This window comes from Pholis gunnellus, assembly GCF_910591455.1.
Source record: "Pholis gunnellus genome assembly, chromosome: 11".
NCBI classification, from domain to species: Eukaryota; Metazoa; Chordata; class Actinopteri; order Perciformes; family Pholidae; genus Pholis; species Pholis gunnellus.
The window spans coordinates 6976902-6991588 of NC_136538.1; the positions used below are offsets into that span (position 1 = coordinate 6976902).

Below are 14687 nucleotides of genomic sequence, written 5' to 3' on the forward strand. Positions count from 1 at the left end.
AGGATGCCACTCGTGTATTCCGTATACTCGTTTATTATAATATTCTTAATTAAAAATAGCATTGATTATTTTAGCCCATTCAAATGATACAAAGTCACAGTGCTCGCTGTATTTGAACGGGTTGGCCTGTAGGCGGCAGTAGTGAGATGAGGTGTTTGATTTTCCTACAACCAACGAACAACGGCCAGACGACCTACGTGGATTTAGCAGACCTATAGAAGATGTGTTCAACCGTCCTGTATTATGTTAATACGCTATTAATGCTCTAGAGGTCGGTGAAATCTGTGAGGGCAGCGAAACCACCGTTTGGAGAAGCGGGCGTTCACCGCCGGGCTGCGGCAGTAACGTCACTGGCTACGTGTAATATTAGGGGAAAATGGCAGATAGAAAGAATAATAATGCTGCCAACACCAGTGCAAATTTACTGTTCAGCGCTGCTCCGGAGTTTAACTTCAATCTGCCTTTCATGCCAGTGAGTCAGGCCACTGGTCCAGCGGTGTTGTCAGGAGGTGAGATGAAATACCGACCGAGGAAACGTCCCAAACACTAGCGGTGTCGTTAGCAGGCTACGCTAGCTAGCTAGCTAACTAACCCCGGTTCCTGCTCTGCGGTCAGCTGTCACTCAGTGTACAAGTGAGAGAAACGGAGAGAAACAGCGTGTCTGAGCTGACGGTCGTCTGTCAGAGAAGTGAGCCTAGTTGACAGTGGTGTGTACTGTACACACTGTACCCTGTGTGGTGCTACAGGAGGAGGGTTAGCAGCCACTTTAGAGTCATCAAAACATGCCTTTAAATTGGCCACTTCCTTCTGTCTGTGTCAGCTGACAAACTAAAGTCCTTCTTAAAAACACTACTGACAAACTAGCCGACTTTAGCTGTAGTCTGGGTTGTATATACAATGTTTCCTCTTTCACAACATCCTCAGTGGCAGGTGTTTGTTGTAAATGTACTGATGTACTATAGAGATGAAATGGTTGATTGAGTAATGCTGATAAGCCATACATTATTTAAATGTGTAATATCATTTTACATCACTGTAAACAGAATGTCTTAGGTTTTGTCCCACACAACTCCAGACATTTAAAGATGTCCTCTTGGACATGCCCACTTCCTCTGTTGTGTTTAAACGTTAATCCGTTGTTTTGGATGTTTCCCTTGTCGAGTCTCAAATACATGTAGTCACTGTTCAAATTCCTGCTTTGATTTATTAGTTGATTCCACTGATGTTGGAGAAGAAGACAGCTTTCTAGGTCAGACCTCTGGGAATGGGCCGGCCCCCTCTACGTTCAACTACTTCTCCAGCCCCGTAACCAGCAGTGACCCGTTCGCAGCCATCGGCCAGTCGCCATGCCCGCCGCCGGCCCCATCAACGGGCCCGCCGTCGGTTCCCAGCAGTGTCGGCGTGGCTCCGCCACACCCGCCGGGCTCCCAAATGAACCATCCCGCACCTCCAGCGTTCGGCAGTGGAGTTTACCAGAGCCCTATGGGGCGTCACACTCCTCCCCCCGCCACGATGACCCCGCCGCCTCCACAGATGCAGCCACAGAGTCACAACCCGTACCGGCACACCCCCACCAGCAGCCGAGCCAGTCCGTATATTCCAGCTCCAGAGGTCCTGCCACTAACACACACGCCTCAGCAGAATCCGTACGCTCTCAGCTCTCCACCACAGACATTCCCGCTGTCAGGAGCCACATTCACAAAGGTGTGTATATACACATATATATGCTAATCAGTGACTGTCAGATTGTCCGGTTATTGAAATCACTACTAACGGAGAACCAGCTATATGCCTCATTATGCCTCATTTGATTTCTTCTCTCCTCAGCCTCCTCCCGGACAGTTTCAAGCGCCTCCGCCTACAGCCACCACTGCCGGCGCGATAGTCCCCGCTGGTCCCATGATGCCATACAACTACAATGTCTATGAGGCTGTTCAGCCTCACTGGTTCTACTGCAAGCAAGTGGAGTCAAAGAGCGTCTGGCTTCCCTTCAGTATCATTGACTCGCTCCAGCTTGAGGAGACCTATAACTCAGGTGTGTGGTCCGTGAATGCTTTTCTCCAGAGAAGTCACTCACAGCATGTAACTCTGGCAGTGTCGGTGCTGTCACAGAGCAATGAAGCTGTGAGATGCTCTGACGCGTTTTGTGGGCCTTTTTATTTTTTTGTTCTTCCAGTTCAACCGGACCCAGAAAATGTGATCATACGTACGGACGGAGGTCGGTACGACGTGCAGCTCTATGACCGCATACGGACTGCGGTGTACTGGGAAGAGGAGCCCACGGAGGTCCGGCGCTGCAGCTGGTTCTACAAAGGGGACACGGATAGTCGCTTCATTCCGTACTCTGAGGAGTTTAGTGACAAGCTGGAGGTTCGTCTCACTGCTACGTGTGACCAGAAACAGTTGTTGTGTTAATCAAATGTGGGGACAACATCTTGCCACTTCCAGGCAAAACATATCTCCTTTTCATCAACTTGAATGTGCACTTGTTGTGTTATAAACCGCTTTATATACTTAAAACAGTATGATTTTAACTCCAGGCAGAATATAAGAAAGCCGTGTCTACCAACCAGTGGCACCGTAGGCTGGAGTTCCCATCAGGAGAGACCATTGTCATGCACAATCCGAAGGTAAGCCGCCGTCTGATGAGAGTAAATGATTCATCCCGTTAGTTTGACCTAATGAGTTCCGTTTGCCTCCGTAGGTGATTGTGCAGTTTCAGCCCTCCTCCATGCCAGACGAGTGGGGCACAACTCAGGATGGGCAGACCAGGCCCAGAGTGGTGAAGAGAGGGATTGATGATGACCATGATGAAGTACCAGATGGTAGTCAAGTTCCTCTGTGCCCCCAGTTTATTTAATGTGACGTGAAGGCACTTATTTGAAAAACAACAACATAAATGTCAGCGTTGTACTATGTCATGTTAGACTCCTCATGTAAATGGTAATAAACTCTGAGCTCATTGATCCAACAAGAAAGCTTTTCTAAACGTATTCGTAGAAAATATAAATTGTCAGGACATCAGAAAGTGAGATGAGGCATCTCATAAGACATTAGAGGAGGTGCCGGCCATCCGTCTGTTTTATGAGGAACAGTTGAGTCCGATTCAACTGTGTGAGCTGCATTTTAATATCCAGCTGTTAAAGTATTGCAGCGTGATTATAGTTTAGCACCGTTTTAGGTGCGTGTTGAGATGTTAACAGAGCGATGAGTGATCATCCTCTGCATCTGTTCCAGGTGAGCTCGCCAAGGTGGATCATCTCGTGTTCATGGTTCATGGAATCGGTCCGGTGTGTGACCTGAGGTTTCGGAGCATGGTCGAGTGTGGTGAGTGCCAAACAAATCGTGCCGTTCGCCAGAATTGGTGTAGCCCTCCGCGGTGTGACGGTGCTCCTGAAGTTAAGCTGTACTGAAGTAATCCCTGTGCTTTCCAGTGGACGACTTCCGCAGCGTGTCGCTGAAGCTGCTGCACAGTCACTTCCACCAGCCGCTGGACGAGCACGCCATCAGCAGGGTGGAGTTCCTCCCCGTCCAGTGGCACACGGCGCTACACGGAGACGCCACAGGGGTGGACAGGTGAGGAGAGGCAGGTTCACGCTGACTGTGGAAGCTTTTGATGATGAACAACGCACACTTTAGAAGTTAAGGAAGTATGTGTAAATGACAGTGGATCCATGGATGCATTCAAAGTCAGTTTTTCATTCACAGAAGGTCATCTTCTTATTGACGGCAAATGAAATGACCAAACCCAACAGTGCAGTTGTCTGTCTCTCAATACTCTGTGGCACTCTGCCCAAAGGTTATTTCTATTACACATCTTCAAAAACAGGTCACAAATATATAGATTTAAGATTTAACGAGGCTCAGTCATTTCCTAGAAACAGCTGGCCGTTGTAGTTTTTGGCCTTAAACGAGGAAATAATGCATTTGCTCGGGACTATTTTCAGCTGCGGATTCATACCTATTTGGTGTTTTTGTGACTCCAAATAGCAGTGGCACCAGGAGAGTGTATGTGGTTTGACTCATAAGTGTGTGTGTGTGTGTGTGTGTGTGTGTGTGTGTGTGTGTGTGTGTGTGTGTGTGTGTGTGTGTGTGTGTGTGTGTGTGTGTGTGTGTGTGTGTGTGTGTGTGTGTGTGTGTGTGTGTGTGTGTGTGTGTGTGTGTGTGGCTCATTGATGTGTTTTAATAGTATTTGAATAATGGAGCTCTGCAGCATGGAGGAAGAAGACATGTCAGACAATACCTTTTTGGTTTTGATCTTTTCGTGGGATTTGTTAACAATAAGAAAAACATATATATGTGTTTTTTTTTTCTGAATCAACTATGACCACATTTCTTATTTCTCTTTCCAGGAGGATAAAGAAGATTACGTTGCCCAGCACTGGACGCTTACGTCACTTTACAAATGAGACTTTGTTAGACGTGCTCTTCTACAACAGTCCCACTTACTGCCAGACCATCATGGACACAGTCGCCCAAGAGATTAACAGACTTTATGCCCTGTTCATGATGAGGAACCCAGACTACAGAGGAAGCACATCAGTGTCCGGACACAGCTTGGGTACTAAACCAGTTGACTCTCAGCTTCTCCGCCGCTGGCTTTTGTGTTTGTCTTCTGTGGTTCACTCGGATGGTTTTGCTTCTCCTCTGCACTCGCAGGCTCCTTGATTCTCTTTGACCTGTTGTCAAATCAGAAGAATGGCTCTTCTGCACCGGCCGTGCCGATCCTGCCCACTGCTAATGGACACACCAAACAGGTCACACACCAGTTAATGGGACATAAACAGTAACGTGTCGTCTATCAAACGTCTGATCTTGCTATTAAAATGTATTTCCCCACTGAATGTGATGCACGTAATACCTGATCAGCTCTTTGACACACTGGTGTGCACAATGGATCATTTTAAAAAAAAGACCGCTGCAGTGCGTGATTGTACATTCTGCCTCTCCCGTCAGGTGAATCAGGGAAATACTGCCGTCACCCCTCCGGCTGTGGAAGAGGAGCCCAAAGAAGACGGGGAGGAGTTTGAGGATCTCTCCGCCATGCTGGAACACCTGGGCTTGTCCGAGTACAAGGACACCTTCGATGAGGAGAAGATTGACGTTGAATCTTTTGTAAGAATAAAAGCCTCCTTTGCTTGTCATAAAGTCAAAAAAAGGCCAACATTATGAATAATAATAAGATGTGATTGACGCCATGGAGGAACATTTTAAATGTATTTAAGTACTGAAATGTGGGAGGTAATTTGGTAGCAGCTCAGCTTTTGTTGTTCTTCTTCTTCTTCGTAAGATGTTTGTGGCTGTTTCACTTTGTCCCGCTTCTTTCAGCTCATGTGCACAATCGAGGACCTGAAGGAGATGGGGCTCCCACTGGGTCCCAGGAAGAAGGTCGCCAAGTTTGTCAAAGAGAGAGTGAACAAGCAGGTACGTGAAGTCTCTCTCGAGCGCCTGTGAGGCTCGCAAACCGACGCTGGCGGTTAACGCGCTCTCGGTGTCTCCGTCTCGGTTTTTGCAGGCCGCAAGTCAAGCCGCCCGGGAGAAGAAGGCGGAGCTCAAAGAGGTCAGTCAGGTCGCGGCGCCGCCGCCAGCAGCTGAAGCTCCTCCTGATCCCTCTGTGAAGAAGCTTCCGGTGGGCAACTCCATCCACGTCGACTACAACTACTTTGAAGTTGGCACTGGGCAGGTAAATGTGGCTTTAAACGCAATAAGGGGTTCATGTTCAGGCTGATTCTGAGTTTTTCTTAACATTGAATAACATTTGTTCTGCAGGTGTCGGTGGTTTACCATGCTCTGGACTTTGAGCCGATTAATTTCTTCGCCTTGGGTTCGCCAATCGGCATGTTTCTGACTGTCCGGGGACTGGAGAAGATCGATGAGACGTACCAGCTGCCCACGTGCAAAGGCTTCTTCAATATTTACCATCCGGTACGCAGCTCGTCTAACATGTGCACCCTGAAGGAATTACTGCTGATTAAGCTAGAAAAGTTATTATTTTAGCATGTTTCTCTTGGTTTTTAACTGCAAGTCCGTACATATTATTGTGTGATTGACTCATTTTCCTTCAGTTGGACCCAGTGGCATACAGGATCGAGCCCATGATACTACCAGACTTGGACTTCAAGCCTGTTCTGATCCCACACCACAAAGGGAGGAAGAGGCTTCATCTCGGTACGACACTCACTCATCGTGTCTTCGTACATTTCTGCTCGCGTCGCCCTCACAACCAGACCGCAGCCGGGGTCTTCGTCTCCCTGCGGATGGGTTTAGTGATGAATCTCTTTGTGTCGCAGAGCTGAAGGAGAGTCTCACCAGGATGGGCTCCGACCTGAAGCACGGCTTCATCAGCTCCCTCAGGAGCGCCTGGCAGACGCTCAACGACTTCGCTCGCGCTCACACCTCGTCTGCCCAGCTTCAGGCCGAGCTGGCCATGGTGGCCAATCAGATCGAAGAAGAGGAGAAGCAGGCGCGGGAGGGTGAGTTTCTCTCTTCGATCGAGTTATTACTGTATTGTGAGATATTTATAACTCCATTCTGGTTTCTTACAGATCATAAGATCCCAGAGAGCCCGGAGCCACTAAAAGAGGAGGAGCCTGAGGTGAAGGTGGGGATGCTGAATGGAGGGAATCGCATCGACTACGTGCTGCAGGAGAAGCCCATCGAGAGTTTCAACGAGTACCTGTTTGCCCTCCAGAGTCATCTCTGCTACTGGTACATAGAACCTCCGTTTGATTCAGGCTGTTTACCGCTGCACGGTCACACGTTAGCGATAACGTTTCAGATTCAGGCCGTCCACCAATGAGCAACTGCATCAAAAGCTGAAACGATTAGTCCGATCAACAGAAGATGTATCCGCTATTATTTCGAAATTTAAATTGTAAACGAATCGGTAAGTACTTCATCAAACAAAAATACCAAGAATGTGATGGTTCCAGCTTCCAACTATTGGTTGGATTGACTTTTAGACACTTTTTACTGATTTTTTTTACAGTTAAGTCCCGATTATAAAACAGTTTTTTTTTGCTGCTGTATCTGCAAAACTTCAAGAAAAATAACTTCTTCCAAGTTCCGATTGGACCAGCTGTAAAAACGAAATCACATTTGCAAATTATATATATTATTTTATATATATATATATAATTTGCAAATGTGATTTCGTTTTTACAGCTGGTCCAATCGGAACTTGGAAGAAGTTATTTTTAAAAATAGTTTTTGCTTCCTGGTGTGGTGCGTGCTGGCACACTGGTGACGTAATCACACACTGGAGTGGAACTGATCCCGCCTTAATGTCATTAGTAACACCTGTGCTTTTCCTACTGCCACAGTTCTAGCTCAGCTGCTATGAGTGAGCCGTCAGCAGCTGAAGGTAAATCCTTTATAATAACTCTCCTGTTGTTTTTAGGCAATCTGAAGACACAGCGCTGCTTCTCCTCAAAGAGATCTACAAGACCATCGGGATCCATCCTGAACAGATGGCGCACTAATACGATGAAGAGAAGCCCGTCTGAAACGTTCCCATTCGGTTTATTTCACGTCAGTTTTCCTAGATTTTAATTCTTCTATTTTATTTTCTATTCATGTAGGTTATTGTCTACAGATGAATAATACAATTGTATTATGCCATTTGTCTTAAATTAAGAAGCATACAAATGAGCTTGTAGATTTAAAGACGCCGGCATGTTTGATATTACATTTTATAGTTTAAATTATAGAACTGATCAATGTACTCTATATGTATCAAAGCAAATGCAAACAGCAGAAATGACTTATCAGCAGTTAATGCAGCCTTCTGTAAGTTTTATTTAATGGCCAACATTTTCAAAATAAATCATTTCCTTGCACAGGTTCTTTGTTTGAATGGTTGTGTAGTGCTGAGAGGACGACGTGTAACATTCCTCCTGCAGGGCGAGGAAAACACACAACTACAAAAAGCTGTAATATTAGCAAAACATGAATTAAAAAGAATACAGGATGAGATGCAAGAATAAGCGTTCATTGTGAGAAGAATAAAGCACCTCTTGCCTGCTCTACGTCGTTAACGTCACGCCTCTCTAACCTCATTATGAGATGGAATAACATTTCATGTCATTTTAAGCAGGTAGTCATGTACAACTCACAAGAACCAAAAAAAATATTAGAAAAGTATTTACAAGAGCATTCAAACATTCAAACTCAGTCCAGTTTTAGGAATCGTTAACATTGTGAGGACGAGTGTTAATGTTATTCAGACAGTCATTCTGGTCCACACAGACCCGCTGTCATAGCGCTGCATGCTATAAGCTCATCTTTGCTCCTGGCTCTATTAAATCATGCTTCTCTGTTAAACCGGTCACTTGGAAGCCGACTTCAGCAAAGGAAGATAGTGACTCACATAAAACACACAAAATAAGTTCCCTTTTTTTTTTTTTTAAAACACATCGCCGGTCTGAAACAACCTATAAATATATTAACAGAACGACTCCGTACACAACTGCCAGTAACTGGAGCGGCAAAGAATGTTATTTGCTTTGATGCTCAACTTGCAGAAATGTTCTGCTTGTGAGGTCAACTTGTGTTTTCTAACCTTTATTTTAACAAAGTGCAACTTCTTATTTTTCCTTTTGTCAACAGTAAATAAATAGTTGTAAAGTTGGACTTCTTACCATTTTGTAACTGCGCTCTTTCTTCTACTCTACACATCAGCAGCTGGTTGTATTTGATCTTGTTTGATATTATTTTTTTTGGGGGGGGCTGAAATCTACTGGCTGAGGTCACATTCAGCAGTGAAAGCTAATTAAGCAGAAGGTGAAGAAACTGGTTCAAAGCAGGTAGGACGGCTTAACGAGAAGTTGCGTTTCCCCAAGATCATAACGGCACAAAATACATCGGCAACCTAAACCCACGTTAGTTCTCATCCAGCACGTTCAATGTTAGCAAAGCCGGTCGTGCACCTGTGTGCGATGACGCTCGTTCTACCGTGTTGTTAGGTTTCACATTGACTCATGTTTGTCTTTGTACATTCATTTGTCTACAGCTGGGCGGTGTAATGCAGAAGGATCCATGTAAACAGGTCTTTGCTGTAGTGCGATTAGTATTGTCGGCGCCTCACAGTCTTAAATGCTGGAATGGTGAAGGTGAGGGTGATGAAGAGGCTTTTGTTCAGTCCTCTGTTTTGGTCTGGGTCTTGAAGGCCTGCTTGCGGAGGTGAGTCTCGATCTCGTCCCGGAACACCAGCATGCCCAGGTGCGAGTGGGAGGCCTCGTTCATGGCTTTGGACTGGATGCACATGCGGTACTGCTCCGGCGTCAGCTCGTCGGCACACTGCTTCTCGTGCCACAGGTGGAAGAGACCGGAAACGGGCGTCCGAATCACTATCAGGTCGCTCCGGAGATACTTCCTGTACAGGTGGACGTCTTCCACGCCCCAGCCTTTGACTTCCAGGTCGAACCCGCCTGGAGGAGTCAAAGTTGAAGTCAGCGTTCTCAGTTGTTTATGAGTTAACTTAGTTCATTATTAATTGCCATAATTTCGTACCAATATTTAGGAAATCGGAGCGATACTGACACGTCATCCCGAAGCCAAAATCTCTCCAGAATCCAGCGTCTTTTTTGTGAATCTATTTGAAAAGAGATTCATACTTACAATAAACGAGGGGACACCACGTATTCGGTTGAACTGAAATACATTTTATGTAAATACTTCAGTTAAGTCCTTTTCCACTTGCTTAGTGTGATGTGGAAACTCAAACCTCATAGCAAACTCATAGATACCGGATTTTGAGATAAGAAGTAGTTGTAGTAGTAAGAACGTTAAACACCAGATGCAAATCACCATCCCAAGCAGACAGACGGTCTTAAACCGCGTGTGATGGGGACCTTTAAAGAACACAGATTTAAAGAATCTTTGTACAAATCCCATTAAGAGAAACGTGACGTCCTTACCAGTTGGAGTTCAGTCGGTGGAGCCAGCTCCAGATTCCCGTAGACTATGGCAGGATTGTACAGACTGAACACCACTGGATAGAAGACTCTCTTATCTACAAACAGTTGAGAACAATTTAGTAAAGGTCGACCTGTAAACAATGAATAGAAACAATAATGTGTTTCAAGAAACCTACTCGGAGCAGCGTGGAGACGACAGGTGCTCAGGAACTCAAGTGTGAAATGAATGTCAACGTCACAGAAAAACATTAAGACGTCGCCTTTCTTCCAGGCGTGGGCTCCGACGTCCAGACCGCGGCCTCGGGAGAACTCCTCGTCCACCGGGATCAGGGTGTAGTTGGTGAAGCTCTCCTCCCTGAAAACAACACACGACACGTCACCACCACAAGAGTACCACGAACATTTGAAAAGCTCTTTCTCAGCGAAAGGACAAACCTCGACATTATTTCCAAAGACGACGTCACCTCCGGCAGGCCTTCCGGCCCAAAATAAACCACTGTGAGATGTACTCGTCTGTCCTGCTGTATGCACACCTCCCTAAAAAACACACGTGCATTTTTCAAATGAATTACAAGAAACACGAAGGTTGCAGAACAATGGCTGAATCCGGGGGGAAACGGGTCTCCTGAACACGCATCCGAGGAGAACATGCGGAGTCGTGTCGAACAGTTTCTGGTTCATTCTCACCTGAAGTTGTGTAAGAACTGTGAGAACGTTTCTACTCTGCCTGCCAGCGGCACAATGATGTTGATAACCATTCCTGATGTTTCTACAGATGTGCTCCTGACTTTCATTAAGGGACCAAAAGGCCTGAAGAGCGTGACATGGCGGAAGCTGCTGGAATCCTCTTTGGCAAAGAAGAGCTCGTAAAGAGTCCCTTTGTCTCGCTCTGTCCTGTACAGTCCTGTGAGATATGAAAAAAACAATGGCTCTCTGAGAAAACGCATCGGTTTACAGTGATCACTTATTCGTCCGTAGCCGGGCAGCGTGGACCTTACCTTCAGTAAAGTGACCCTCTGTGTAGGTTTGTCTCTGCATGGGCATGTCTTCCTCTACGCCGTCCTCCTCATCGGGGTTGTTGATGATGTCCAGCGCCGCCTCCATGACCTCCACCAGCTCGTCCCTGCGGTCTTTGCGCACCGGTTTCTCCTCTGGGTGCCGCGTCAGCCCCATCTCCAGCTGGTACACCTTGGAGGTAGTGAAACTCTCAAAGGGCACCAGGGCATACTCGCTGGGGAGGCGCGCGCCGGTGTTCACCTCGGCCTTGTCGATCTGAGAATGCAGGTACTCCAGCAGATCTCCCGGCTCTTGGTCTTTGCTCTCGGCCAGGCCCTGCACCCCAGGCGGCTCCTTCTTGTCCTGCAGGAGCTTCAGCTTCTCGCCCATCTCCTGCAGCTCCTGCTTGAGCTGGGCGATCTGGCGCTTGAGGCTGGTGGCACGGCTTAGGTGGCGCTCCTCCTGTTCCTGCATCAGGGCCTGGTAGTAGTCCTTCCCGTAGCTCTCCCCTGCTAGGCCGGGCAGGGCCAGGCTGACGTCTGCTGGAGGGGTGCACTCCAGCAGGTACGCGAACAGCAGCAGCACCAGCAGCAGGAAGAGGCCCAGAAAGAGCCAGCGGAACCGGCCCTGGAGGGTCAACCCCCGCCTGGGCATCACGCTTGCATACAAGCTATAGCTGGCTAGTCTGCATTCCCTTTCCCCTCTGATCACATTACTTACGATGTGCGTCTGCACATCATCTCAGAGGTCTGGAAGTGTCATTTTACTGTGAAGGTCTTGTTTCTTGTCTCCAACCTATAACTGTCTTCATACATTTGTCCTGGGTAAATCCATGCGATGATCACCTAGGTAAAAAAAAAAAAAAATCACAGCAATCAACAATAAGGCAACAAATATGATATATACTACACAAGGAGGGAGAAATTTGTGAAGACTTTTAGATAACTAGCTCTGGTTCAGATTAAAACATTGTGGGTTATTACCAGATAATCAGACAATAAGATCTAATAATACAACATTGTGTAATTGACCAACCTGCCAGTGAAAATGTCATTCATAAAACATGTTTCTGCAGCAACGTGTGCACTATGTGTCCAACTTTTTATCACGATTTAACATTCTGAAGATTTAACTTCAACCTGAACAAACGAGAACAGGAAGAAACGAGCTTCACCTGGAAAGCTAACACACGGCGACTAGCCGTGTAAGCTACACAACAGCACAGAGGGAAACTGGTGGGCGAGCTCCACAGCAAGCTACTCAATATTGACTTCCGGTTGAGCGGCTTACTTTCAAAATAACAGCACGACACTCTGCAGAACAGCCATATTACCCACATACCACGGGGACAAAATATATAAAACAAGCCCGGTATTGGAAGACGTATTCCTGATTATTGAGTGACTTATATGCTAAAGTGCTCTCACACATGGCCAGCCGATACAAGTCCTCAGTATCTAGCCTTATGGAGCCTTTAAAACCACATCGTATCCACCACATACCGCACACAATTGTTTCTTGAAGGTCAGAGTCACACCCTCAGCACACAAAGTAATGCCGTTTTTTTTATTTACCCTGACAGTCATAGTCTTCAGCTCTGGCCTCAACGGTGTAAATCAGGCTATAATGAAAACCAGCAGGGTTCTGAGTCCAATGAGATATCCACAGAGGGGCCATTCTGCTGATCTCAAGTCTCAAGTCTCAAGGTTTCAACCAGTCAGAAAAGAGGAAACAATAACAAAAGCTGTACACTGAGAACTGCTTGTTTGCAGAATCTTAACAGAGCCCCTCCACAACGCCAAAAAAGGAAGTTGTATTTTGCAAGACGTTTGCCCTGAAGTACGGTCGTGCAAACAGAGACGGGCACTAAGCTCATGGAGTGTAAGGCTCGCAAAAAGGTGCTGTTCCCACTGAAAGTTGTATAATGTCAGTGAGATTAAACATTGCGCTCCGCAGCTTTGTCACCTCTAACATACACCGTGGTTTGTGTGCAACACAGTTCTCACATTTCCAAGGGAACAAAAGTTAATTCATCTGCATAGTTTTATTAAAAAGAGTCAATGTTTCAATGTCACGAGGAGCTTTCTCAAGACACACCCTTCTCACATGCAAGAAGAAAAAGAAAAGAAATCCCATTAAACTCCTGCTAGTCATCACTTTGACATATTAGTCTAGGCTTTATAGACCACTGTGTGCTTTAAATGAGCGTAGTCTTCTTTCTAGCTGCCAAGGACCAGCACAAGAGATAAATGCAACACAGGATTGGCTGAAACCTGAAGTACAGGTTTGACATTTATATCATTGTGTTGGTACGAATACATCCCAAGTCTTAATTAATTAACCCATAAAGACTACACATTCATACATTAACAGGGTTTTGTAAATTCTAGTGAATTGACTAAAGACTTAAAAGACTAAAGACTTACTTTTAATGGGGAAAAACTCAGAGCATGGCCTGCTGCCTTTTTAATCTTGTAAAGTACAACTTTACAGTGAATTATGATTGAAATTTGCATTCAATATGTGTCATGCACATTTTTGGGATACAAAGTCGTGTTGTAGCTACTCAGCACAGAAGTCATGGACCAAATGTATGCACCTTCTGTCGCTCTGGAAAATGTGACACCATACATAGCCTGTACACTTACTTTGAAAATACAAACCGGATATTGACACGGTTATGAAGCTAGCTTAGCGGTCTTTGGAGCTTCACTTCGCTTTTGGGTTATTTTATATCTGTTAGCGAGCCTGCTAAGCAGTTATAATAGTGTTCAAACAACTACTCACATAATTCCGTCTTTGTCCATTCCTGAACTGTGCTTACTGCTGTGAGTCTTGCGTAAAAGCAGCAGCAGCAGACAGCCTGTGCTGCAAAATGCCACGGAGCCGAGAGAAGAGAGTGGACTGGAGTCTACTTCCGGTCAACAACCAACCAATGGGAGCTTTGCTAACGAGTGTCGTCATCTCACACGCTGAAGCTCCTTGTTTATAATGAAAAAGGTTTTTATTATCCGTAAAAGGTTATCATCATTATATAATATTAAATAATTACATGTTATGCCACTTGTATCAACACATACACTGTGAACAGAAACAACATATGTCTTATACATATTAGTTAATGTCTTTTTGTATTTCTCTTTGCAAACTGGTAAAACAAACCTCTTATCTGTGATGTTACACTCGCTGACAATTCTGAATTGAATTAGTACTTAAGTGGAGACAGATTACTAGTTTAATGTGCAAACATGACATCTGTTATCATTATGGTGCTTAGAGTAAACCAGGAAATGTTCCCATTAGGTTCTATTTTTAGTCATTGCCTTCATTAATTCCCATTAACAATGACAGTCTGGAGCCTATCCCAGCACACATTATGTGGAAATCACTGAGACACCACGGACAGCGCGATGAGCAGTCTGTCACATATCTATTTTAATAAATGTCCAATGCTGCCTTTTTTTCAGAAGGAAGCTGACAGTTAACTTATTCTAACTCTTTCTGCTGTTTGGGGCAAATATACAAACGACCCAGTGGTAACAAATTCCCCCGAATGATGCGAGGCGAACATCAAAGATTAATGTGAGAAGGAACATGGCGTTTTATATCGCTTTTGTTATACTTGTCCTTCTTTTGTTGTCCGAAAAAAATCAATACCGACTGTGGATAAGCACTTGGCAAAAGCCACAAGCACAAAGGCTCATGGACATCTGGAGGAAATAAAAATATAGGGAGGGTTGCTGGGCAGGAGGGAAACAGATAATCAATAAAATA

At 45.5% G+C, this 14687-nt stretch overlaps 2 protein-coding genes across 3 annotated transcripts; one reads left to right on the forward strand and one right to left on the reverse strand.

Moving 5' to 3' along the window:
- Positions 1 to 192: 192 nt before the first annotated feature.
- On the forward strand, positions 193 to 7843 carry sec23ip (SEC23 interacting protein). 2 transcript variants are annotated; one of them, XM_079168927.1, is made up of 18 exons: positions 193 to 509; positions 1211 to 1704; positions 1828 to 2035; positions 2177 to 2370; positions 2541 to 2630; positions 2705 to 2825; positions 3238 to 3327; positions 3435 to 3576; positions 4353 to 4561; positions 4660 to 4757; positions 4957 to 5115; positions 5329 to 5424; positions 5516 to 5683; positions 5770 to 5925; positions 6066 to 6168; positions 6291 to 6473; positions 6546 to 6708; positions 7400 to 7843. In XM_079168927.1, exons 1-18 carry the CDS (start codon positions 377 to 379, stop codon positions 7479 to 7481), a joined length of 2889 nt encoding a protein of 962 aa, XP_079025053.1. In that variant the 5' UTR covers positions 193 to 376; the 3' UTR covers positions 7482 to 7843. The 2 variants fall into 2 exon arrangements, with proteins under 2 accessions (XP_079025053.1, XP_079025052.1); XM_079168926.1 differs by having other exon boundaries at positions 6291 to 6708.
- A 142-nt stretch (positions 7844 to 7985) lies between these two features.
- Positions 7986 to 13814, reverse strand: csgalnact2 (chondroitin sulfate N-acetylgalactosaminyltransferase 2). The gene is made up of 8 exons (XM_079168928.1): positions 13701 to 13814; positions 10916 to 11758; positions 10605 to 10821; positions 10353 to 10454; positions 10094 to 10272; positions 9918 to 10012; positions 9511 to 9592; positions 7986 to 9428 (listed from the first exon to the last, which is right to left on the reverse strand). Exons 2-8 carry the CDS (start codon positions 11565 to 11567, stop codon positions 9136 to 9138), a joined length of 1620 nt encoding a protein of 539 aa, XP_079025054.1. The 5' UTR covers positions 11568 to 11758; positions 13701 to 13814; the 3' UTR covers positions 7986 to 9135.
- Between the last annotated feature and the right edge of the window lie 873 nt (positions 13815 to 14687).

Excerpts from the sequence above, each read along its gene's own strand:
- csgalnact2 (XM_079168928.1), bottom strand. The coding sequence starts at position 11,567 with ATGCCCAGGCGGGGGTTGACCCTCCAGGGCCGGTTCCGCTGGCTCTTT. Across the intron at positions 10,822-10,915 it reads AGAGGGTCACTTTACTGAAG|GACTGTACAGGACAGAGCGA; the intron begins GTAAGGTCCACG and ends CATATCTCACAG. Across the intron at positions 9,429-9,510 it reads CTCCGATTTCCTAAATATTG|GCGGGTTCGACCTGGAAGTC; the intron begins GTACGAAATTAT and ends TGACTCCTCCAG.
- sec23ip (XM_079168926.1), top strand. The coding sequence starts at position 377 with ATGGCAGATAGAAAGAATAATAATGCTGCCAACACCAGTGCAAATTTA. Across the intron at positions 2,036-2,176 it reads TGAGGAGACCTATAACTCAG|TTCAACCGGACCCAGAAAAT; the intron begins GTGTGTGGTCCG and ends TTGTTCTTCCAG. Across the intron at positions 5,926-6,065 it reads TCTTCAATATTTACCATCCG|TTGGACCCAGTGGCATACAG; the intron begins GTACGCAGCTCG and ends ATTTTCCTTCAG.